Source organism: Xyrauchen texanus, chromosome 34 (genome assembly GCF_025860055.1).
Source record: "Xyrauchen texanus isolate HMW12.3.18 chromosome 34, RBS_HiC_50CHRs, whole genome shotgun sequence".
Taxonomy (NCBI): domain Eukaryota; kingdom Metazoa; phylum Chordata; class Actinopteri; order Cypriniformes; family Catostomidae; genus Xyrauchen; species Xyrauchen texanus.
Window position 1 is genome coordinate 39,924,636 of NC_068309.1, and position 26,325 is coordinate 39,950,960.

The 26,325-nt window shown below is 41.6% G+C and overlaps 1 protein-coding gene across 4 annotated transcripts in view; it reads right to left on the reverse strand.

Annotated features, from left to right (window-relative positions):
- The window catches only part of camk2a (calcium/calmodulin-dependent protein kinase II alpha), a 234,142-nt gene that overhangs the window by 164,386 nt on the left and 43,431 nt on the right, over nucleotides 1-26,325 (reverse strand). For all 4 annotated transcript variants that reach the window (XM_052103734.1, XM_052103733.1, XM_052103732.1 and 1 more), the window contains exons 3-7: nucleotides 18,699-18,758; nucleotides 9,189-9,243; nucleotides 8,502-8,567; nucleotides 7,763-7,835; nucleotides 5,245-5,347 (exon numbers count right to left, since the gene is read on the reverse strand). In XM_052103734.1, the coding sequence (XP_051959694.1) occupies nucleotides 5,245-5,347; nucleotides 7,763-7,835; nucleotides 8,502-8,567; nucleotides 9,189-9,243; nucleotides 18,699-18,758 (357 nt within the window). The remainder of the gene's footprint in view (nucleotides 1-5,244; nucleotides 5,348-7,762; nucleotides 7,836-8,501; nucleotides 8,568-9,188; nucleotides 9,244-18,698; nucleotides 18,759-26,325) is intronic.

Here is a 26,325-nt window from a genome sequence, read left to right on the forward strand (position 1 = left end):
CAAGATGAATCGTTTGACTCATATGTGACTGATCTAAGGCTGAAAGTGCAATCCTGTAACTATGGCGACATGCAGTCCTCCATATTATGTGATCAGATAGTATTTGGAATACACAATAAAAAGGTGCGGGAACGCCTGCTAAGGGAGGACAGTCTGAAATTAGAAGATGCAATCAGAATGTGCAGAGCTAGCGAACAGACTGAGAAACAGATAAAGATTTTTGAGAAGCCATCCGTTACTACTGAAGCACCAGGGGGTGTAGACAGGGTGGTCAGAGCTAGCGCACCTCGCTCAGAGGGGGAACGTTCTAATAATGCACGTGAAACAGGATCAGACTACGTCATGAACTGTAGGAGCTGCGGTGGGAAACATCGCTTCAGGCAATGCCCCGCATATGGGAAGGTGTGCTCGAAGTGCAGAAAAAAAAATCATTTTGCAAAAGTGTGCCTTTCTGCCAGAGAAAAGAAACAAATTTATATGATGGAAGAGAGCGAGCAAGGCTATGATGAGGATGACAAATTCGATACAGACACAGTCACTGTGGAAAATAAGGGCACTTCAACGCTGGAAGTTAGTGTGAACACAATAAATGTAGACAGGTGGATTGTGCCACTTAAAGTAAATGGCACAGAGATTCACATGAAATTTGACACAGGAGCTATGGCAAATCTTATCACATTAAAAGACTTCAAAGCTCTGCGCCACAAGCCAGTTATAGAAAACAAAAAAATGGGATTGAGAGCTTACAATGGACAAATGATTGAAACACAGGGCATCTGCAGATTACAAGTCCAGAACAAGCACATTAAGAGACATCTATCATTTGTGATAGTGCCGAAAGGGAAGGACCCCCTACTGGGAGATCAAGCTTGTGAGGAAATGGGACTTGTTAAACGTGTTCTAAGCATTGCCAAGACAGAGAGAAAAGTAGGCCTACAGTCACCGCAGCTGAAAAATGCAGGAGTCACCACATCACAAGCAGACAACTGGGAAGTGCAGTATCCCAATATTTTTGATGGCATAGGAGTGCTGCTGTTCACATACAGCATTAAACTGAAGGATAATGCTAGACCTGTGGTGCATGCTCCATGTCGAATTCCTGTTCCACTGAGACAAGATCTTCGCAAAGAACTGGACAGAATGGTGGCATTAAATGTCATTCAACCCACTAAGGGAGCCACGGAGTGGGTCAACTCAATGGTCTGCGTAAGGAAGCCAAATGGAGCTCTCAGGATATGCATGGACCCAAAAGACCTCAATGAAAACATCCTCAGAGAACAATATCAAATTCCCAAGAGAGAAGAGATCCTGAGTGAGATGGCTGGGGCACAGTGGTTCACAAAACTTGACGCGTCACATGGATTTTGGCAGTTGCAAATTGACAGTGCAAGCGCAGACCTATGCACCTTCAACACGCCCTTTGGGCGCTACAGTTATCAGAGACTCCCCTTTGGAATTTCCTCAGCACCAGAAATTTTTCACTGTGCAATGGAGAATGTGTTTGAAGGACTGGAGGGGGTCAGGGTTTATATTGATGATGTCATAATATGGGCGGAGACCCAAGAACAGCTCAGCGACTTGAGAGTCCACAAGTACGGGCTCAGATTGAACAAGGAGAAATGCCAGTTTAGCACCCAAGAAGTCACGTTTCTTGGGGATCGACTGACACCGGCAGGAGTACAGCCAGACATGAACAAAATCAAAGCAGTGACTGACATGCCCCAGCCAACAGACAAGAAGGCGGTACAAAGAGCATTAGGGATGGTGAACTACATGGGAAGATTTGTGCCTAATCTTGCCGCAAAGACTGTTGCTCTCCGCCAGCTCCTGCAGTCAAACACAGAGTGGTCCTGGCACCAGACACATGACAAAGAGTGGAAAGAAATCAAGGACATTTTAAGCACAGAGCCAGTGTTGGTTTTTTTGATCCGAGTAAGAAGACACGAATCTCCACAGACGCCTCAAAAGCGGGACTGGGGGCTGTCTTGCTGCAGTATCATGATGGGGCTTGGAAACCAGTGGCTTATGCTGCACGATCCATGACAGAAACAGAACAAAGATACGCCGCAGATAGAAAAAGAGTGTCTGGGGCTCGTCTTTGGCTGTGACAAGTTCCACTCTTATGTCTTTGGCTTGCCACACATTGAACTTGAGACTGACCACAAGCCACTCATAACTATCAGCAAAAAGCACTTGAATGAGATGACACCACGCATTCAGCGTATGATGATGCGTCTACAGAAGTATACCTATGAACTGTCATACAAGCCGGGGAAATACCTGGTGGTGGCTGATGCTTTGTCAAGGGCCAGACCAGCACAAGGACTGAACACAGACGGCACAGAAGAATATGAAGCCATAAGAGGTCACGTGGATGCTGTGGTGGAGGCTCTACCTGTGAGCTCTACCCTGAAAGAGAAAATAGTAAGACGGTAGAGACGGTAGTGGACCGCCAGCTCCAGAAAGTGATATGGCACATGCGAAATGAGTGGCCAAAGCAAGCGTGCCCGCAGTACTACTCATTCCAGGATGTGTTGTCGGTAGCTGATGGCCTGTTGCTGAAAGGTGACCAAATAGTCATCCCAACCAATCTACGGAAGGAGGTCCTCCGAATACTGCATAGAGGGCACTTGGGCATAGAGAAAACAAGGAGACTAGCCAGACAGACTGTTTACTGGCCAGGCATGAATCGTGACATAGCAGAGATGATCAATGACTGTGCCACTTGCCTGACTTACCATAACAGACAGCAAAGAGAACCGCTGCTCACAGACATGAAGGCGGAGCACCCCTGGGAAAAAATTGGGACGGACCTGTTCCGCTTCAGAGGAAAAGAGTATTTACTGATGATCGATTACTACTCCAACTATCCTGAGATGGCTTTGCTCACGAGCACAACAGCAACAGGAATAGTTAAGCATATGAAGTGCAGCTTTGCATGACATGGCATTCCAGGGACTGTCGTCTCGGACAATGGGCCTCAGTATGCCAGTCAGGAGTTCAAGCAGTTTGCCAGAGAGTATGGATTTGAACACATCACAGTAAGCCCACACTTTCCACAGGCAAATGGCAAGGCTGAAAAGGGTGTTCAAATAGTGAAAAGTCTTCTGACAAAGGCAACAGAGAATGGTGAGGATCCTTATTTGGCTCTGCTGGCTTATAGAGCAGCACCTCTGGCGAGTGGGAAGTCTCCGGCTGAACTGCTCATGGGCAGACGACTACAGACACAGATCCCAACAGTGAAGAAACAAGTCCACACACCTGTGCTGGAGGCCATGAAAAAATTTAAGGAAAAACAAAAGAGATACTTTGATCGCACAGCAAAAGCAATGCAACCTCTGCAGGCGGGTGACAGAGTCAGAGTTTTCAACACAGAAAGACAGGACTGGCAGCGCGCTGGAACAGTGCTGAATGAAGTGGCTCCGAGGTCCTATGCAGTCCAGACGGACACCGGGGCTCTGGTCAGACGAAACAGGTTGCAGCTACTTAAAACACAGGCCAGCAATGCAGTTCCTTCAGTAGAGGAGTACAGGGACAAATGTGCACAGCATGGAACAGCAACAAACAATCAGCCAGGGGTTTTAGAGGAGAATGCACCTGTCATGATGGAGCCAGAAGCATCTCCAGAGAGACAGTCAGAGCGCATTAGAAAAGCCCCTCACAGACTTGATTTATAGCAGACGACTTTAAGCTCATTATTACACAGTTGAGGTATACAAGTTTATTGTTATTAAAAAAAAAAAAAAAATTAAATGTGTTGAGCCTTAGTATCTGGTCATGAGTTCACCAGGTAATGTATAGCCTTATGGTTGAGTCATGTTCCATGCTCAGGTTAGGCTAAAGTAATCGTGACACAGTCTGTCTTGAATGAGGCGGTGGTAAAGACCGTCCTCCTACGGTGTGCTAAGCACTGGCAACCTCTGGCACCAAATTATTTAGTTATTTTTATGCTTAAAGAATGCACAGTGAATCTGTTTTTGTTTACTGAATAAGGGAGATGTAAGGATATTCTGTGAGACACTTTTAGGGTCCTAAGAGGCCACCGTAGCAGGGAACTGTAACGTCACGAAATGCGTAATAAAGGCAGTTGAATACTTACCAGCTAATGTGTCAGTCGCATATCTGTACAGTACTCTTGTTTTAAAATCTCCCAGGTCTGCTTCCAGTTGTTATGACATCCCATGACTATTAACATTTTTGTGATAACTTTTGGCCACTCATATAACCTGTAAATCCACTTTGCTGGCTAATTACACTTTGACATAAACACCATAGATTTCTATACAGCAACCACTAGACCGGAAGTTCAAAGACAGATTTTTCAAAATGGTTGTGTGCTATTTTCTAAAGTTTTAATATTATGTTTATGTTTTGAATATTGTCACGAACTGCCTCGTGTTTTTTCCCTCACCTTCAGTTCAGTTCAGTGTGTTTAGTTTTCCACTTTGTTCATTGACTACTCTTCCCAGCATGCACCTTTTGATTACACACATCTGCCCTCCATCTTCCACAGCTGTTCCTTGATTCCCTCATTGTCAGTTCTTGTACTTATTTGCAGCTGTAGTGTTAATGTGTATAGTTTGTTCTTTGTATTCCTCCATGTTTATTACATTACCTTCTTCCTTATCTTCATTAAACTAAGCTGCGATTAGATCCTAAGCCTCTTCTCTAAAACACTGCATGACAGATTTAGCTGATTAATTGGGTTATTTGAATCAGATCATATATATATATATATATATATATATATATATATATATATATATATATATATATATATTTAATATTATAAATTCATTGTCAGAGCATTGTTAATATCTTGCAGTTATTTTTTTACTGTTATATTTTTGTCAACAGTATTATAATAAATCCATTTAATTGTCATGATAATGCATTTTTATATTGTCTTGATTATTGTTGATTTTTGTATATATATATATATATATATATATATATAAAAACTTTGTTAATGAAGATTTTTATAATTTCTTGGGTGAGATAAACACAGCTTCAGGCTGATGCATGTTTAGCTTCAATTGACATTTAACTTTTCTCAGTACCTTCCTAAACTACTCATGTGAACATTATGCTATAGCTGTAAACAACCCATGACCAACCATACCAATCAGCCTTTTCATCCTTAAATCAGGTTCCTCTTTGCCTATCTCGTCATCTGATTGTTTTTCTGTTGTAATTCATCTCTTTATATAATGCTGTGTGGTGGAATAATGAATCAGTATTTACCAAACCAGGCCTGTTGGTCCCCTTCAACCTCAATTGCAAGGCCAAAGTCTGCTAACTTCACAGCTGCACCTTTGGATTTAGAGGCCAGAAGCAGGTTCTCTGGCTACAAACACAAACAAAGCACAGAAATAGGACAACATTGCATTAACATGTACAACAAAATGCATATAACTATCAAAATCAGTTTACTATAAAGCACATATTAAGGGTCTATGCAAATCATGAAAATGTGAATTCAAGAAAATGAAACAAATTTTTCCTTTGTTCTTGACACAGTCAGACTATTGGGAGTTTACCTACGTTACTTCAGTCGTTAGGAGGATTGTTTACATGGTGCCCCTATGCATTGCATACATTGCATATATCGTTTTTGCTTTACCCCTATTCACAAAGGTAAGTGTATAAAAAATATTTGTATTTTGAGCTGTCGGGTCGGATTTGCTGCAAAATTGCTGGCTTATGGCATACATCCTTGCATCATTACATCATGTCTGTAAACATAGGAAAGAAAAAAACGTCTGACTCATGTTCCGGCTGGAGAAACTACATTCCCATGTTAACAGTAGATAAAATAGTATGGCACTATTTTAGTTTGCGAGCTGCAGTTAAAAAGAAGATGAAGATAGAAAGCAGCATTTGTGCAGTCTAGATGGATTTGATCTGTTATCCGTTTAGTGAAGTTGTTTAACTGCTATAATGATTTATGTTTTCTGGTAGGGTTGCTGAAGGTAACATTGCTTGTCATGCTTATATGAATCGAACATTACTCATATATTAACTGACTGCAATGTATCTATTTTTTGGGGGAAAGTTACTGTGACATGATTACTGTGAGTCCCTGGTCTGCAGCCCTGTCTGGGGTGTCAGCTTGAGCATGTAAGTGTCTTTTAATATCTCCAGAACCCAAGAATTTTGAATTATTTGACATGTTGACTTCTTAGAACAGTTATGTTGAAGGGTCTTTCCGAATTTTACCGGTTTATGATACAAAAAGAATGAAAACTAGCAAAGTGTGCAGAGCTCGTCAATCACCCTCGCATGGCACCACACGACTCCCAAACACTTTTATTCTTTAACAAGTCCTACTTTTTATAAAGATTTTTTGAAACTTAAGTCAAAACTTTAGACTATTCTTAAGAGTATTCCTGATACATTTTATTCTTACAACCCCACAAACCGTATGTATAAACTTTTTAGATTCAGGATTTAACGCAAACATGTTATAAAACAATATTTTGATAAGAAGTTTTTTTCTGTTGATTACTTCTTTGATTAAACAAATGAGAAAGCCAAATTTAATTTCCTGTATTTTATACGTCATGGTTACTGTTGTAACCTCCGTTCCCTGATGGAAAGGCATGGGAGCCCAATCAAGGAGCCAGCAGCTGCATGCCCATTGCACACGGCGCCACAACTCCATTGAGAGGAGTTTGTGGTGACCATGACACGTCTGGACACCTGCTGTAGGGGGACTCCAGTACGAAGAAAACAGAGGTCTGTCCAAGGGATGAAAGTCTGATGGCAGGAAGGGGTGATTAACACACGGTATGTGCCGTGGGACTCGCCCATCTCGGGACTCGAGTCTGAAGCCAGTGCATAAGTGGTCTCATTTGCATCAACCCGAGTGCCGTGACCACGGCCGAGGATGACATATGCCACAGGAGCCTCTGGAACTGTTTTAGAGGAACCGCTGTGCTGGGCTCGACGATGGCGCGGCACCTGAGCACCGACTACAGAGCACACTGGTCTGCACTGGGGAAAGCATGCTGGCTGGAGAAGGCATCCCCAAGAGAACAAGCTTATCTCCTTCTCCTACTTCTCAGGTTCCTGGTTGGAATGAGCACGATAGACCACTTGGTGCCACACTGACTTTATGTGGTGTGTACTCTACATCACCATATATTAGGAGAGACATATTCTCAGAGCATAGCCAATGTATTGTTGCAAAGAGAATTAGTATTTGCCAACTGACATTCAAGATTTAATTGGTTCACTTAAACTTAAATAAAAATTGTGTTTTAGATCAATTTCATGGAGCTGGTCAAATCACTAAGAAGTGGAGTGTACTCCACAATGGAGGTAATACCCTAATGGAGTAATACACTTTCCACTGCTAAGTACAAATTTTATGTTTAATGTTCTGTAACACAGGCTCTGGGTAAAACAAAGTTAGGGGAACAAATTGCCAGTTTATTAAAGTCCCAAAAATAATCTAAGCAACATGTTAAACATAATATAATTAACATAATTATATTAAACACTTGGCAAAGCAAGAACACAAAAGCAGTGCAAAAATGTACGCTGAATAATTCTAGACAAGAGATAAAGAAAACATTAAGGTTATATACAGTATATACAGAACCAAATTAACTACTCAACTAGTTAAACTTACTCAAATTAACTTACTAAACTAGTCACACCTGGAGACAATCAGGGAGGGATGAATGAATGAGGGCTAAAATAATGTAAAAGGTTAATTATTATGAAATGAAATGAAATTCATTTCAAGTGAAATTACCTTCAAATCTCTATGGACGACTCCCATCTGATGACAATGAAGAACTGCCTCCAAAATCTGCTGAATACAATGACTATAGGCAAAACAAGACAATCATTTCACTCACATTCTGGAATGCATTGCCAATTCAGCACTTCATCACAGTACTGTGTTATGCATCTATACTTTGGTCAATGTCAAACTAATATACACATTAATCTTTCAAGTCAGTATGCCAAAAAAATGAAGTAGTTCTCATAGAAACAATAAAAAATTGCAGCAAAATCAGTTTTCAGTCAAATATAATAGGATACAAGATTAACTATTTATCCCAGAAGGGGAATTCATGGTGTTGGTAAAAGTAGAAATACTTTCTGCTTTACAAAAGCCAGTAGGTCTCATTCACAAATAATTGTTGCATACTTATGTGGGCAGAAAACTTTTGATGTTCATAGATTGCTTTATTCTCTCATAATTTAATAATTTCAACAAATATCAATATGTTATGTCCATTTATTTATTTATTTGGATAGTAGCCATGTAATAAACCCCTTCAGGGTGACACAAGACTGATCCTGGTCATCCTGTCATGGTTTATTTTGCGATAACAACCAGCTGACTTTACATTATTCCTTACTTAAAAGTTTATAATATTGCAAATTGTCATGTTGTGAGATTTTACAAACAGTGTTGTAGCATTTCCAGTGTTATTAGTGCAATACCTTCATATATATAGTCCATTTGTGCCCGCCCCACCCACCTGGCATCTGCTTCACTGTAATATTCCCTGGCAACAATATCTTCAAACAGCTCACCACCCGTTACTCTAAATCACAAGAAAATATAGTAATGGCACTTGTTAAAAGATCATGTGACCTGAGACATTGGTTGATTTATACTACTCAATATATGACCATTTTAAAGTTGAAGTGTGTAACTTTTTCGATGTTAAAATACTTTCTCCTATTCCAGCTGAACATTTAGAGACAACTAAGACATTTGTGGGTTGATTTACGCGAAAACTCTAAAAACTCTGTTTGAGAGGCCCTTCGAGCCTGACACAACAGCACTGAATCAACCAATGCTATGAGTTTGGGATGTGGTCATCTGTTTGTTCGATCAAAAGTTCGGGAAACCAGTTTGAAATTTGTTTTATTTTTGCAATTCCGTTTCGCGGCACAGAAATTACACACTTCAGCTTTAAAAGACAGGAGTTTTATGAAGGCTTCTATTTCCATAATTTGACATTTTTGGTGCTGCCACTTTAAAATGAGAAGATCTGTTATTTTTGTCCACAGAAAATCTGACATTAGCAGAGATAAGCCACAGAACAGCCACTTTTCCAAACAAATAATTGTGATCTTCAGTTTAAACTTTTATTTAGTTTAAACTATCTTTTATTCCACAGTTCATTATAGCATAATATGGTTGGGTGAGAGAAACTCACAAGTCAAAGATGAGGTAATGGTGACCCTCTTCTGAGATGCTGTCATGTAGCCGTACTGGTGAAGCATTGGTATGTGCACGGTTGTGGTTTGGATGAAGGGAGGAAAGTGAAAAAAGAGAGAGAACATGATGATATCACTGCTACTACTGTTTTGCTTGTTTGGTAGTGAAGTTGCACCAGAAAAACTACTTTAAACATTTTCTATTCTATAAATACAAACTTCAGTATGCAACTTGAATAAGTATTCAATAATTTCATATCAATAGTGTGTAGAACCAATGTTTTCTTTAGTCAGCACTTGCATAGCAATATTCTGTTTACTATCAAAAATCAGTTTATTAAAAAAAGCCTAAAAAGAGCATTTATAGTTACCACCCAGCTGAAACTTTCATATTGAAATCTGTCTGTTTGTGACATCACAAAACATTGCTCATTTGTATTTACACATCCCACAACATGTGTCATCGCACCATTGACCCTGCCAACCGGCACGTATTTCAAGTAAAGAGAGGCCTTGTGTGTCTAACCATTCCCGAACACCAAAGGGGATACATCTGGACTATTTTGAATTATTTTATAAACATGAACTACACAGACTCTTTGACCACTGCCATGTATCTTTTAAAAGACACAGTGTAAAGTTACAACTCAGAAAGTGAGAATACAGTTCTCTCATTCAGCTTTTGTTTCTTGTTGTTTTTTTTACCACAAATGCATCATGGACACGTTCTTTCGCCCATATGCTCTATTTGTAATTGTTAGTGTTGGTAAACATAGACAAGATAGACGTCTTTGACGGTTTCAATTTGTTTCCGGTGATGTCCTCCTCAGTGTGCCTACAGTATGTGTGTGCGTCATTTCACCGTGCTTGTACTATTTCAATGTGCTTGTACTATGACGTGTGCATGTTTTTTTTCCAGCTCATGTCAGCATTGATTGCTTTTGAAACAGGCATACTAGGATTCAAGCTCTTCAAAGGAACTGTTATTGAAGAATGGGGAAGTTAAATACACTTAGTCGTGATCAAAAGCGTCACGGTTACTGTTGTAACCTCCGTTCCCTGAGGGAGGGAACAAGACACTGTGTCGAATGAAGTGACACAAGAGGTCTTCCTTGGGAGCCTCGCTTACCACTGAACTTGAGAAAAGGCCAATGAAAAATTGGAAGACAGCATTTGCATGTCCCGCCCCCAGACATATGGGTATAAAGGGAAGCAGGCATGTGTCTGTCAGTCAGGTTTTTACACTGAGGAGCTGAGAATAAGGTATGGCCATTTACAGTGGCAGATCTAGTGCTGTGGCAGAAGGGACACAATGTCTCATTCCCTCCCTCAGGGAACGGAGGTTACAACAGTAACTGTGACGTTCCCCTTCTGTCACTCACTCAACGAATGAAGTGACACAAGGGGTCCCGTTCAAAAGCACCATTTACTAGCCCATGTTACGTGAACTGCGGACACAGGTGCAAGCAGGCTGCTGCATGCTAGAAGCAGCTGTGTCGGCTGCATGTAACCCACCCCAACGCCCCCAGAAAAGGAGTCATATACAGACCTTAGGTTCCCAGCACCCCTGAGGGGGGAACAGGTGCTACATGACCAACATGGGAGCAGTTGTGGCCTTTTCTCTCTCTATGTCTCTCGCATAGAGTGTGAAGTGGCTGGGGCTTTCTTAACTATATCAAATGCGTCGGGGGAAGGCAGTCTTTCCCGATCCTATTCTTTCAGGGGGAAAGACGCTGCGGAGGCTACATCCTGCCCACACTAGGGGGAGGTGATATGTGGCTAATACACCACGTGGGTTGTCAAACCACATGTGGGAGCGGCGCAATGGTAGGTCCTGCCTGATGATACAAACACGGTGACCGGGGGCATTGGGACTGCCCAAGGGAGATGCAGGTCTGCCGACAGGGGGACCGCACCGTGGAAAATGCATCACAGGGAGTTGCCTGAAGAGGGAATTAAGCCTGTGGAGCCCTACCCCAGTACCGAACACTTGTGGCTCATAGTGGGTCTGGTCGCAAATTGCTCTGCTGAATTCACAGGCCAGAAGGGTAGGTAGGAAGAACATCCAGGAAGCAACGCTTATTGGCTAACCTGGGAGAGAAAGTGCACTGATCAACTTGGTGAAGGGTGCTGGGTGCAAGCGGACCACCCGGTCGGCTGTTCCGTATTACCGCAAAGAGATCTACCTGTGCTATGCCGAATCAGCCCCAAATCAGAAGGCGTCGGTCGTGACCAGGACGTGTCGGGACACCTGCTGCAAGGGCACTCCTGCCCGCAAAAAGCAGAGGTCTGTCCAGGGTTTGAATGTTTGGCGGCAGGCGGAGGTGACCATCACTCGGTGCGTGCCCTGGCGCCATGCTCATCTCGGGACTCGAGTTTGAAGCCAGTGCTGAAGCGGTCTCATATGCATCAACCCCAGCGGCGCGACCGCCGCAGAGAATGCCATATGCCCCAGGAGCCTCTGGAAAAGTTATAAAGGGACCGTTGTGCCTGGCCTGAAGGTGGCCAGGCATTCCAGCACTGACTGCACACGCTTGTTGGTGAGACGTGCTAACATTGAGACAGAGTCTAACTCCATGCCGAGAAAAGTGATGCTCTGAACCGGGGCGAGATTGCTCTTTTCCCGGTTGATCTGAAGCCCCAAACGTCTGAGGTGCCTGAGCCTCAAAAATTCGTAGAGACTTCTGGGTTTATTTTTTTCAATCAGGATGGCAAGGAGACTTGATAAGTATCACTATGGTAACTGCCTAGCAACCAGATGGGGTTACCCTAGCAACCGAGTAACAAATCACATATGTCTGCACCAGAAAATCGTAGAGACTTCCGGGTTGACTTATTTCACTCAGGATGGCAAGGGGCCTCGTTAAGTATCACCTTGGTAACTGCCTAGCAACCACATGAGTTACACTAGCAACCGATTAACAAATCATATATCTCTGCAAAAGAAAATTGTAGAGACTTCCGTGTTGAATTATTTCACTCAAGATAGCATGGAGGCTCATTAAGTATTACTCTGGTAACTACCTAGCAACGACATGGGGCTACCCTAGCAACCAAGTAACAAATCATGTATCTCTAAACCAGAAAATCGTAGAGATTTCCAGGTTGATTTATTTCACTCAGGATGGAAAGTAGCCTATATAAGTATCACCCTGGTATCTGCTTAGCAACCAAATGGAGTTACCCTAGCAACCAAGTAACAAATCTCTTATCTCTGCACCAGTAAATCGTAGAGACATCCGGGTTGACTTATTTCACTCAGGATAGTAAGAAGCCTTGATAAGTATCACCCTAGTAACTGCCTAGCAACCAGATGGGCTTACCCTAGCAACCAAGTAACAAATCACATATCTCTGCACCAGAAAATTGTAGAGACTTCTGGGTTGACTTTTTTCACTCAGGATAGCATGGAACCTCATTATGTGTCACTCTGGTAACTGCCTAGCAACAACATGGGGCTACCCTAGCAACCAAGTAACAAATCACATTTATCTCCTCCAGAATGTCATAGAGACTTCAGGGTTGACTTATTTCACTCAGGATGTCAAGGAGCCATGTTAAGTATCACCCTGGTAACTGCCTAGCAACCAGATGGGCTTACCCTCGCAACCAAATAACAAATCACATATCTCTGAACTAGAAAATTGTAGAGACTTCCGAGTTGACTTAATTCACTCAGGATGGAATAGAGGCTTGAGAAGAATCACCCTGGTAACTGCTTAGCAACCAGATGAGGTTACCCTAGCAACCAAGTAACAAATCACATATCTCTGCATTAGAAAATCATAGAGGCCTCTGGGTTGATTTATTTCAATCAGGATGGCAAGGAGACTTGATAAGTATCACTATGGTAACTGCCTAGCAACCAGACGAGGTTACCCTAGCAACCGAGTAAAAAAAATCACATAACTCTGCACCAGAATATTGTAGAGACTTCTGGTTTGACTTATTTCACTCAGGATAGCAAGGAGTCTTGATAAACATCACTCTGGTAACTGCCTAGCAACCAGATGGGGTAACCCTAGCAAAAGAGTAACAAATCACATATCTCTGCAACAGAAAATCATAGAGGCTTCTGGGTTGATTTATTTCAATCAGGATGGCAAGGAGACTTGATAAGTATCACTATGGTAACTGCCTAGCAACCAGATGAGGTTACCCTAGCAACAGAGTAAAAAAAATCACATAACTCTACACCAGAATATTGTAGAGACTTCCGGTTTGACTTATTTCACTCAGGATAGCAAGGAGTCTTGATAAACATCACTCTGGTAACTGCCTAGCAACCAGATAGGGTAACCCTAGCAAAAGAGTAACAAATAACATATCTCTGCACCAGAAAATCATAGAGACTTCTGGATTGACTTATTTCACTCAGGACGGAAAGGAGCCATGTATTGTATCACCTTGGTAACTGCATAGCAACCAGATGAGGTTACCCTAGCAACCGAGTAACAAATCACATATCTCTGCAACAGAAAATTGTAGAGACTTCTGGGTTTATTTATTTCAATCAGGATGGCAAGGAGACTTTATAAGTATCACTATGGTAAATGCCTAGCAACCAGATGGGGTTACCCTAGCAACCGAGTATTAAATCACATATCTCTGCACCAGAAAATTGTAAAGACTTCTGGGTTGATTTATTTTAATCAGGATGGCAAGGAGACATGATAAGTGTCACTATGGTAACTGCTTAGCAACCAGAAGGGGTTACCCTAGCAACCAAGTAGCAAATCACATATCTCTGAACCAGAAATTCTTAGAGAATTCTGGGTTGATTTATTTCAATAAGGATGTAAGGAGACTTGATAAGTATCACTATGGTAACTGCCTAGCAACCAGATGAGGTTACCCTAGCAACCGAGTAACAAATCACATATTTCTGCTACAGAAAATCGTAGAGACTTCTGGGTTGATTTATTTCAATCAGGATGGCAAGGAGACTTTATAAGTATCACTTTGGTAACTGCCTAGCAACCACATGGGGTTATCCTAGCAACCGACTAACAAATCACATATCTCTGCAACAGAAAATCGTAGAGACTTCTGGGTTGATTTATTTCAATCAGGATGGCATGGAGACTTGATAAGTATCACTTTGGTAACTGCTTAGCAACTAGACGAGGTTACCCTAGCAACCAAGTAACATCACATATCTCTGCACCAGAAATTCATAGACACTTCTGGGTTGACTTATTTCAATCAGTATGGCAAGGAGATTTGATAAGTATCACTATGGTAACTACCTAGCAACCAGATTGGGTCACCCTAGCAACTGACTAACAAATCACATATCTCTGCACCAGAAAATCGTAGAGACTTCCTGGTTGACTTATTTCACTCAGGATGGAAAGTAGCCTTGATGCATATCACCCTGGTAACTGCCTAGAAACCAGATGGGGTTACCCTAGAAACCAAGTATCAAATCACATATATCTGCACTAGAAAATCGTAGAGACTTCTGTGTTGACTTATTTCACTCAGGATGGAAAGTAACCTTGATAAGCATCACCCTGGTAACTGCCTAGCAACCAGATGGGGTTACTCTAGCAACCAAGTAACAAATCACATATCTCTGTACCAAACAGCATAGAGACTTCAGGGTGGATTTATTTAACTCAGGCTGGCAAGGAGCCATGTTAAGTATCACCCTGTTAACTGTCTAGCAACCAGATGAAGTTAACCTAGCAACCAAGTAACAAATCACATATCTCTTTAAAAGAATATTGTAGAGACTTCCGGTTTCATTCAATTGACTCAGGATAGCAAGGAGTCTCATTAAGTATCACTCTGGTAACTGCCTAGCAACAACATGGGGATTCCCTAGCAACCAAATAACAAATCAAATATCTCTGCACAAGAACATCAAGAGACATCAGGTTTCTTTCATTTGACTCAGGGTAGCAAGGAACCTTTTGAGTATCACCTTGGTAACAGCCTAGCAAACAAATTATCTATATATCAAGCAACCAAATTATCTATCCATCTAATCTATTTTATAGACTGAATGGTCTTATAATCTTTAAACTTTGAACTTTGAGAACTACTAATACTTATAACTACATCAAACTAAAAACCTTCAATCTTCAAGCTTTTACAACTACTTCAAACTTTCCTGCTAGACTTTCTCAAGCCAACCTAAAGTTTGTCCACAGACTTTTCTATCTAGTTTATATTGTCAAGCCGGTTCTCGCCTCCTCCTTTCCCTTAATCCATTTAGACTGGTGCCAAATACCCAGGAAGGAGGAGGGATACGCCGTAGTGGAGTTCTCGCCGCTACCATCCACCCCATCAGAGCAGCTGCATGTCATTCTCTCTCTCTCGAACCGTCATCACCGGCCACCTTTATCCCTTGCGTGCCCCCATCAGGCTGATTGGGGACCAGGCGTTCGTTGTTCCAGCCCATCCCCACCCTCCTCCGCTCTACAAGCTCATATCAAATAAAAAAACAACTGTCCAACCAGTCACGTTAGAGGCCATTTATTTTTCGAACGCAAATTGCTTCTTTCCATGAACTTTTCAACTCATGCCAACCACTTCTGCTTGAAAAACACTAAGAAGAGTTGGGTGAAAAAATATTCTTTGAAAAAAAAGTTCAGCAAAGAAACATGTCTAAAAAAGTATAGGCTATGGTTTAAAAAGTAAACAAAGCTATTTTTGTTCTTTTTTTATTTTACTAATATATGTTATTTTTTAAGGTTAATTTCACTCAATTATTAGTAATTTTTTTCATTACTTATTTCATTTCACTTCTATCAAAATGAAATCATGGCAGTTTGTCTGAAAACACAACACATTTGGATATCTTACACGTGATTCACACATGGTCGTGAGCAGGCGTAAGTTTTGTTCAAACCAACTAACGTTTTGAACTTTCATGAATCCAAAAATTTACATCGGAACTGCTTTACCAACAATTTACACAAAAATTCTTTCTGCACGTCTTTCATGAATGAGGCCCATTGATTATAATAAAATCATGTGAGATCTTCCTCTCAAACACCTAAGCTTGACATAACAGCTCAACTAAACGCTGAATATCAACTTTTTTATTCAACATTTATTTCCTTAAAAGATAATAATGTTCACAGACATGGTGGAGTATTTCAAACAGATTGAGGTGTGAAGGAATTACACCTACATCACGTCTTTTGAAGATGTGCTCACTGACATTTTTCAATCCTAAAAATAAATGCATTTAACACAACATTTATGAGCCAGCGTACAGTCTAGTAATGTCTCTTATTTCAACCATTTTAAATGATTTTAATAAGACCTTATCTTTGGTAAGTAAATAACACCTATTATTGGGCACTTAGTTACTGTATACAGAGGCACACTCATTGACTTCCGTCCCAGCTCGAGGTGAGAGACTACACCCTCGGACCCTCCGAGCTGGATGATGAATTCGCCGCTGCATCGGAGAGTGTCCTGGCATCTGACGCAGAAGACTCGACTGGGCTTCCATCTTCAGGTCGGCGAGCATGGGGTTGGACTGGAACCTTCCATCCACAGCCCTCAAGGCTAGACGATTGGTTCCTCTGGAACCAATCATCACAGCCATATTTTGATGTAACAGCCATAATGAACACTTTGTACGTTCCATCATTGTTTTGGTCGATGCTGGCTTGCTCGCGTTCCTATGGAGTGTGTGCATGAGTGCGAGCATGAGCAACAGGTAGCTGGCTGTAGTTCACTTAACGGGCACAGGAGTCATTAATAACAAGGGTTTCTGAATCTTACATACTGCACCTTTAAACACTGTACCTTAACACTTACTTAGTTTACTAATTTTAAACCATGCCTTGCACTGCACATAAATAAGTAATATTGGCATTATATAATATTGGAACAGGTATTTGCCAATATTCACATCCTATGACTCGATCGGTGATCGGTAATTTGGCAGATCACATAAACCGATCGCTCAATTTGCAAAAGTCGCGCGTCTCCCTTAAGACATCAGCAGCACTGTCACAATATCACGGAGTGTGGGGAATACTAGCATAGTGTTGTAACTTAAGACAACAAACTTGATTCAGCTGTTAAGAATGATAAAGTGGGCTTTTTAGGTGATGTGGTGTAATTCAAACATGTCTATTAAATATCTCCCGAATAAATGGCATTAACAATAGTAGCACCTGTAGAGTCCAGAAACATGCACTCTTTCTCCACTTTCCTTTCATCTCTTGCCCTCATGAGAGAGTGTGCGTGTTCCCCTCGTTAAAGTTCAAGCAGCAACAAGTGAAAAATTAACTATTAATACAATTATCCAACTAATGAAGGGAAGGAATTCATAAATACTGTATAATAATTCTATACAATATTAACATACCATAATATAATGTTTTAAATATAATGCAAAAATAAGATAAGGAATAACAATATTAACAAGAAATAATGACAATGAATCAATAACCGAAAATGTCACATTAAAAAAGTGTTATCAGTTTGTCTTCAGTTTGATACTAAGCTTCATTTATTTTATCTATCTTAATATAGAGAATAATTTGTTAGCCTATACTTGTTTTAAATTCTTCTAAAAAATACCCTGAAAATAGGTGAAATGATCAGGATCGGTATTGGCCAATCAGGTGACAAGAAGATCGGTGATTGGCATTGGCTGAAAAAATCCTTATTGGAGCATCCTTATAGACCATTTCCAGGACTTTTCGTTAGTGACTTCATTGTTACATGAACATTTCCTGCATGTCAAAACAGAGACTATTTAGAAGAGACAGGCCATTTCTACAAAAATTAATGGGAGAAATTGGAATGCAGAGCGTTCTCCTCAGGAGACCGGTCTCTGGTGACTTTGCAGGTCGAGGAACAGAGCAGGGAGTGTCTGGTACGAGTTGGATGCATCGCCGGACCCGCACCCCGGAACCCCAGTAGAGTTAGATGCGATGCCGGAATTGGAGCTCGTGTCACGGCCAATGGGCCAGGTTTCCGGGCCACTATTCCCCTCAAGTGCCGAGGCCCAGGGAAGCCAGGCTGCTCGAGTGAAGCCACAGCCCCATGTTCCTCAGACCAAGGAGAGGAGTATGTCGCGGCTGCTGGGATCCCGCCCACTATCACCTTGACCTTGTCTTCTCTATTCTTTGTCCTTTCCACTGCGAAGGCTCCAGATTCCCCATTGTTTTAGACATTTTAAATAAATGCCTTTCTGAGGCCTGACGCCACACCCACTGTGTTCGTCTCTTACTCACCCCACCATACAGTGTTGTCAGATTTTACTTATTTTAAATGTGTTCTTTTATAGTAATCTTGACCAACCGTTTTGGAGATTTCGGTCAATCCCCATTCAAGAAGATAGGAGCTGCACTTTCATGATGCTTGTTTACATAGAAAATAGCTGCCCATACTGCCCATGAGCATTCCAAAAATGGCTGCAGAGTAGATTGACTTACCTTGAAAAAGAGACTTTGTTGAATGGATACGGAAATCAGTTTGGACAGTACGTGCATGTGTGTGTGTTGCCTGTGCGTGCGTGTTTGTGAACTTACCAATATTGGAGTGTTTGAGAAGTCTGCAGATTCTAGCCTCCCTGTCTAGCTTCTGGTGATCTGAAAGAGAGATTTTAACATACATTATAGAAAGAAAAAAAAACACACGATAAACACTATTTCACAACATCAGTCAACACTTTAATTGAAGGACAGAAACTGGAAATGCCAGTAATAAATAGGAGGTTTAAGGATTTTTTTCATTGAGTTCGTTCAACTAATGAACTGGCTTATTTTTCCCTTGTAGTTTTGAACAAGATCTCAAGCTGATTTTTTTTATCTATATCATGTCAAATAGAATTTTATCAGTAAAAGCAGCAGAATCTAGTTAGGTGTTGTAGTTAGTTCATTCGTAGGTTGAATATAAATAACAGTGGAAACTGTGGAAACTTAGATGCTTTTGAGGGAATGAGGCAAAGGATACACATTTCATAAAGACATTTACAAAGCGTGACCTTTCTTCATGGCTTTCTCCCCATCATGAATATGTCAGCTCTTAGTGCCAAAATGAGTATTTCAGTAAGGTTCATGTACCCTTTCATTGACACAAAACCAAACTTGTGTACCAAAGGCTAATTATAATTTATGATATTTATTCATCGACAAAAACAAAACCAAGTCAAATTATTTGTGAAATGAGATATTATAACAGACTAATGCTGTAAATGATAAAATATTCTAACTTGGTACACTGGGAAAAATACATTTTACTCAAAAGAATTATGTTTAGTTTTTCATTGTTTTGGTCCTTTTGGTAGACAGAAGTGTATATGTATAAAGATAGCAGCATGTATAATCAATAAACTTGTAGATTCCAGTTCCAGGAGTTCTCTGGTCAAGGACCCAAATAGGGGCTAGACAGGAATCAAGTCCAGGGGCAGGCATAAGTCAAACAACCAGGAGAACTTGGAGCAGAAAATTTATACAGATAGCATTGCGGTGGAGAGGTGCCAGGGACTAGGTTGATGGAACAGTTATAAGGTCAAAGAGGGGTAAGAGATGCAGCCCGATACTGACTGAAAATTGCCCACAGATTGCAATATGCAGACGGGACACCGGTCAGATCAGAGTTCTACCGGCTCGGACCTGACAAAACACGGGACGAGACTGACTCAAACCTGAGGTTGTAGAACCTATCAAAGGTGTTGGGTGTTGCCCAGCCCGCCGCTCTGCAGATGTCTGCTAATGAGGTGCCGTGGGCCAGTGCCATGAGCATACCACACTTCTCGTAGAGTGTGCTCGAACCCACAAGGGGGTAGGCACAGCCTGGGTGTGGTAGGTTAGGGAAATAGCATCAAAAACCCAGTGAACTAACCTCTGTTTGGAGATGGCGTTCCTTTTCCGCCGGCGCCAAAGCAGACAATGAGCTTCTCAGAGAATCTAAAGCCCTGCGTGCGGTACATGTAGATACGCAAAGCACTTACCAGACACAGCAACGAAGAGGCTGGGTCTGCCTCCTCCTGGGGAAGCACTTGCAGGTTCACAACCTGGTCCCTGATGGGGGTCGTAGGAACCTTAGGCACGTAGCCCGGTCACGGTCTTAGGATGACGTGAGCATCAGCCAGACCGAACTCCAGGCAAGTGTCATTAACAGAGAACGCTTGCAGGTCCCCAACCCTCTTGATGGAAGCGAGCGCCTCTAAGGAACCTGATAATCAAGTCGTGCTTACCTAGGGACTTGCCGTGCATCGTGGTGGGCTGCGATAGCAGCGACATACACCTTCGAGGTGGAGGGGGACAGCCTCCAGCCACTCCTGCAAGAATGAAAGCACTGACTGAACTGCCCTGTCCCTACAGGACCCCCTCCTCTGTCTACAATCTGCCCCCTGCTAGGTGCGTGGAGCAAGGTAAGTGCTTTGAGTTTTTTCTCAGCACCCAAGCCTCGGGACGCGTGTTTGCCTCCCGACGCACTATTACCTGCTTCCCCCCGCCACGAGGCTCCACCCGGTACGTCCAAAATTATCATCCAAGGAAGTGAGGAAATTGCTCTTTTATTGAAAATTTGGGTACTGCAGCCCAAAGGGGGTATGGCGAAAGAAAAAGAGACAACTGAGGATTCTCCTCCCGGGCCTCCACTGGGGGACGGAGTGGTCTTGCTACCATCTCCGGAGCAAACGTCTGGCTTCCTGGGTGTGCCATCTCAGGAGCGTTTAGGGGCTTTACGGGCCCTAGAATAGATCCTGGAGATGGGGGGCTCCCCGAGAAAAGAATTTACACATTTTTAAAACGGTGTTACAAGACAACACAGCTATATAGACCAGAAATTATTATACAATTATATGAAGCTAAAACATTATCAAGGGGATTGTAAGGATTATTTTTTGATGGTTTCATACAGTTTAGGGTTGGAGGGGGTGGCACTGGGATTTAGCACAATACATTGTTGAAGACTTGTACTTTCAAACTACCCAGCAGCCGAATAAAAAATAAATAAAACAGCTTAATCCAGTTCCACTATTGCAAAGGTGATTAGCCTGTTAATAGGCTCCTTTTTTGATGTCATAATGTAATAAAACTTTCATAAAAAAGACAAACAACAGCTTGGGTTCAGAACTCAAACAGCACTTTTCTCATTTATACATCTCACATTTTCATAACACAAATAAACAACACTCGGCTTGGTTTAAAGGAATGTTCAGGTTCAATACAAGTAAAGCACAATCGACAGCATTTGTAGCATAATATTGATTACCACAAAAATGTATAAGAGTTGTTCCTACTTTTCTTAAAAACCAAAAAGCAACAATATGGATTAAAGTGAGGCACTTACAATGGAAGTCAATGTGGGCCAGTTTCTTTGTGTTAAAAGATTGGAAGTCAATGTGACCTCCTCAATGTGATAAAATTGCTATCTAATATTTTCTGTGTAAAGTTATAGCCAATTTTACAACTTCGTTGCCTTGACAATCTAATGTCAACAAAACCTAAAATCCTTAAATGACAAAGAATTATGATTGTGGCAGGGCGGAGGGCGGGGCCGGGTCATGATCCTACACACCCGGTCCCGTATTAGGCTAATTAAGCCTCCATGAGGGATAAAGGTCGACTGCAGAGGATCGTGCGGGAGAGAGAGATCGTTTACGGACATGTCCGTCATGTGTGTGTTTATGTTGTACTTTAATTTTATCATTAAACTATTATTTATATATTTTTTTTTTTAAAAAAACCTACTCGCCGGTTCTCCGATACACCATCGCATGGTCCTCGATCACTACTCCACCCTCTCAGGCGGAAGACAGCCGCTTCTCCCCAGGCAGACCGGAGTCAGACTCACGACCCCAGGCGGAAAGAATGCCCCTCCGTGTTCTCGGCGACTCGTGGGGACTCTCCTCCGCCCCTGGCAGCAGCCCTACCACTCCAGGCGGTCGGGGAGACACTTCCCTCCTCCCCTCGCGGACGTCGGTCTTCCATCTACCCCTCCGCATTTCTGGGGGATGGCAGGGCTCTCCTCCACTCCTGGCAGCGTCTCCATTGCTCCAGGCGGTCAGCGAGTCCAGTCCCAACTCGCCTCGTGGACGGAGGCCGTTCACCGTGTCTGGGCAGTCGGTCTGCTCCCTCCCCCGGTGGATGGCAGCGACGCTCCCCTGGGTGGACAGCAGTGTCGAGGACTCCGCAACGGGCATCCCTCCTCCTTCCCGGGTTTCGGCACCAGTGTAAAGGGATCAATGGAAAGGAGGAGGCGAGAACCGGCTTGTCAATGTAAATAATATTTTAATAATAATCTGAAGCACACAAACATAAACACACACATGACGGACATGTCCATAAACTATCTCTCTCTCCCGCACGATCCTCTGTTAATCCAACAATTTGCCACATTCACTTTTATTGAAAGGACCTCACTGCAACCTCGATATTTGCTTTGTTTTAAAGAAAAGGAAAGACGAGTGAAAATATTTTTGCCATTTTTGTGGTAATCAACATTATGCCACAAATATTGTTGATTGATCTTCACTTGTACTGAACACGGAACATTCCTTTAAGAGCTCAAACAGAATTTTACTCAGGCTAGGAGACCAACTATACTGACGCCAACAAACAAAAAGGACCTTTGTCTGACCACTGTACAATTTTTCTAACTGTATATACACTGTATGCATGGTTTGCGCATGTGCCTAGAATTGTTTGCAGGCGGTCTACAAGGTGGTAACACACATTTGGGTTGTTACTTTCACCAAGTTCTAGAAGATGAAGTAGGGAGCCTGGGTAGCTCAGCGAGTAAAGACACTGACTACCACCCCTGGAGTCGAGAGTTAAAATCCAGGGAGATCTGAGTGACTCCAGCCAGGTCTCCTAAGCAACCAAATTGGCCCAGTTGCTAGGGAGGGTAGAGTCACATGGGATAACCTCTTCATGGTTGCTGTAATGTGGTTCTCACTCTTGGTGGGGTGTGTGGTGAGTTGTGCATGGATGCCGCAGAGAATAGCGTGAAGCCTCCAAATGCGCTTCATCTCCACGGTAACATGCTCAACAAGCCACGTGATAAGATGCGTGGATTGACGTCTCAGAATCAGAGGCAACTGAGATTCATCCTCCACTGCCCTGATGGAGGCTAGTCACTACGCCACCATGAGGACTAAGAGCGCATTGGGAATTGGGCATTTTATATAGGGGAGAAAAGGTGAGAAACCCCCCACCCTCCCAAAAAGAAGATGATGTAACAGTGGATGTGCACGTCAAGAGTGCGTGTGTGAGGAGATACCTGCATTCGTATAATTAGAGTCTGAAAGATTATTTAGGCATATTTATGGGTCTAGATTCCTTAAAGGGAAAGTTCACCCAAAAATAAAATATTCAGTCAATATGTACTGTTATGACTTTTATCTCTTTTTTTAACACAAAGGGAGACATTTTGAAAAACAAATATTTTGCTCAGTGATGTCAAACAGTGGAAGTTTATTGTGACCACCTTTCCAAGCTTTAAAAAGGATGCAAGTCCAACAAATTATTTATGAAACTCATTCCTTGCTTTTAAGGCAAAATAAGGTTTGGTGTGAAACAAACCAAAATCTAATGTATTATTTAATGAAACTCTTCACTGACTGCTGCTCCCCTGTTGCACGTTCATGAGAGTGCACGAGAGCAGCAGAACACATAACCCCCATGCAAGATGGGGTATTCAAGCGAAAACATGTTTATTTATCTAAAAAAAGGTCCACCACAGTGATGTAACAACAGAACACAACTCAGCTGCTCACAAACCAGAGAACAAATCATGACTGAAGAATTTGAAGTCAAACAGGAGATGCATGTTTCACCACGGAAAGTGAATAGAAAAAACAGGAGAGAAAGGCAGAGGGCGGTGGTATGTCTCATGTCAACAGTTGGTAGATGTGACACCTTTGCCCAAAATCAAGTAGTTCATACTGGCTAGTGAGATGCTGGATTCAACATACTGTTATGACAAAAAATTTGGTAAGTCTCCACTGGCGCAGAAAAAATCCACTCAATGACACTGTCAACGCTAGAGAGCTCCCACTTTGAGGTGTGTTTGTAATATGTAAAGCAATTGTGTATTGTCTATCATTGTTTTCAGTACACAATCAATAATGTAATCTTATATATGCGTGAGAAAAGTTGGAAAGGTGCCAGCTTCATTTTAGAATGGCCATAGTATATAAACAGTGTTGATTTATTACGCTTTTGCTTATGCAGACAAAGTATTGTGCAGAGGATAGTGAGGACAGCTGAGAAGATCATTGGGGTCTCTCTTCTCTCCATCAAAGACATTTACAAAAAACACTGTATCCGCAAAGCAACCAGCATTGTGGACGACCCCACACACCCCTCACACAAACTCTTTACCCTCCTCCCGTCTGGCAAGAGGTACCGAAGCATTCGGGCCCTCACGGCCAGACTGTGTAACAGCTTCTTCCCCCAAGCCATCAGACTTCTCAATACTCAGAGACTGGTTTGACACACACGTGTCCTGAGTTGCACTTTAATTACTGTCACTTTATAACTGTCTGCTACCTCAATAACTGCTATGTGCATAGAACATTATCTCATAGTATGTTATGTTTACATTTTAGAAACTGTCATCTTTTTGCACTACTGAGTACTGGTCGGTGCTGCACTGTCTATTGTCCTGTTCATTGTCAGTAATTTGTTGTACTGTCCTGTACTTTTTGCACATGTTTGCACGTGCACTTTATATAGGTATATATAGGTAGTTTATATAGGTATTTTATTCCGTTGTGTAGTCTCATGTGGTCCTATGTTGGTCCTTTGTTGTTTTTATGTAGCACCATGGTCCTGGAGGAACGTTGTCTAAATTGCTGTGTACTGTACTAACTGTATATGGTTGAAACGACAATAAAAACCACTTGACTATTGCCACAATGAGTGCATGCAATCTTCAAATATTAAAACACTGAATTCAGCAGAAACATCAGCATTAAAGGTAGATTAAAAGCACTTATGACAGACGTCATTGCTTTCATCTCAAAGTGATTGGCTGGCGCCTGTCGTTTGACGCTTCTCATTTGCATAATGTCAAGCATTTATTAACGTTTTGCTACTTTCCTCAACATTCAACACTGTTACAATGATGTCAATCCCCCAATCCAAACGTGGCGCTCAACTCCAAATTTCAAATGTTTTGAAATACCTGCTCAGCTCCACTCAAAACATGCCAGTGGACACGTACGGTCAGAAAAACAAAACAAGTTTAAGCTTGGACACCCTATCTTGCAAGCGGGTAGCATAACTGCTGCTCTCGTGCACAGGAGTTCAATGGTCTGTGAATATTTTTACTAAATAAAACATTAGATTTTGGTTTGTTTCTCACCAAACATTATCATATGCCTTCAGAACAAGGCATGAGTCACATACAATAATTTATTACACTTCTGAATACTTTTGTGTCCTTTATGAAGCTTGAAGAGATAGTCACCATAAACTGCCATTGTATGACATCACTGGGCACAAAAATTTTCAAAATGTCTCCATTTGTGTTAAGAAAAAGAAAAAAATCATATGATGTTATAACAATAGAGGGGTGTGTAAACAATGACTGAATTTTCATTTTTGGGTGAACTATCCCTTTAAGAGAAATAGTCCAGTATTGCATGCAGTAGTCATAGAGTTGAAAATCTGTGTACATACAATAAAATAAAGATATATATATATATATATATATATATATATATATATATATATATATATATATATATATATTAGATACAGTATATATACAGTATATATATATTTACTTTGGATCCACGAAATCGAAATTTTTATTCAACCATTTGTTTATTAATATCATGTAAATACACAACAAAGTCGGCACACTTTTACTTCCAAATCAATTTACAGAGCTCACCAAGAGACAAAACCGTGATGTTTCGAGCTGCATGCTCTTCATCAGACATCAATATATAACTGAAATATACCCAAATTAATTGGAATTGAAACTGGAATAGATTCGTAATTGAATCAAATTTTTGATATTGTGATGTATCGAAACGTGACATGCATATTGCAGTACGTATTGTATCGTAAGTTGCCAGCTGATGCCCAGCCCTAGTGTACACACGTACAGTCAAATACTGTAGTCAAAAAACTATTGTCTGTGTAAAAACCAATGTACACTTTGGGCTTAAATGTAATGGCAAAAAGCAAGACG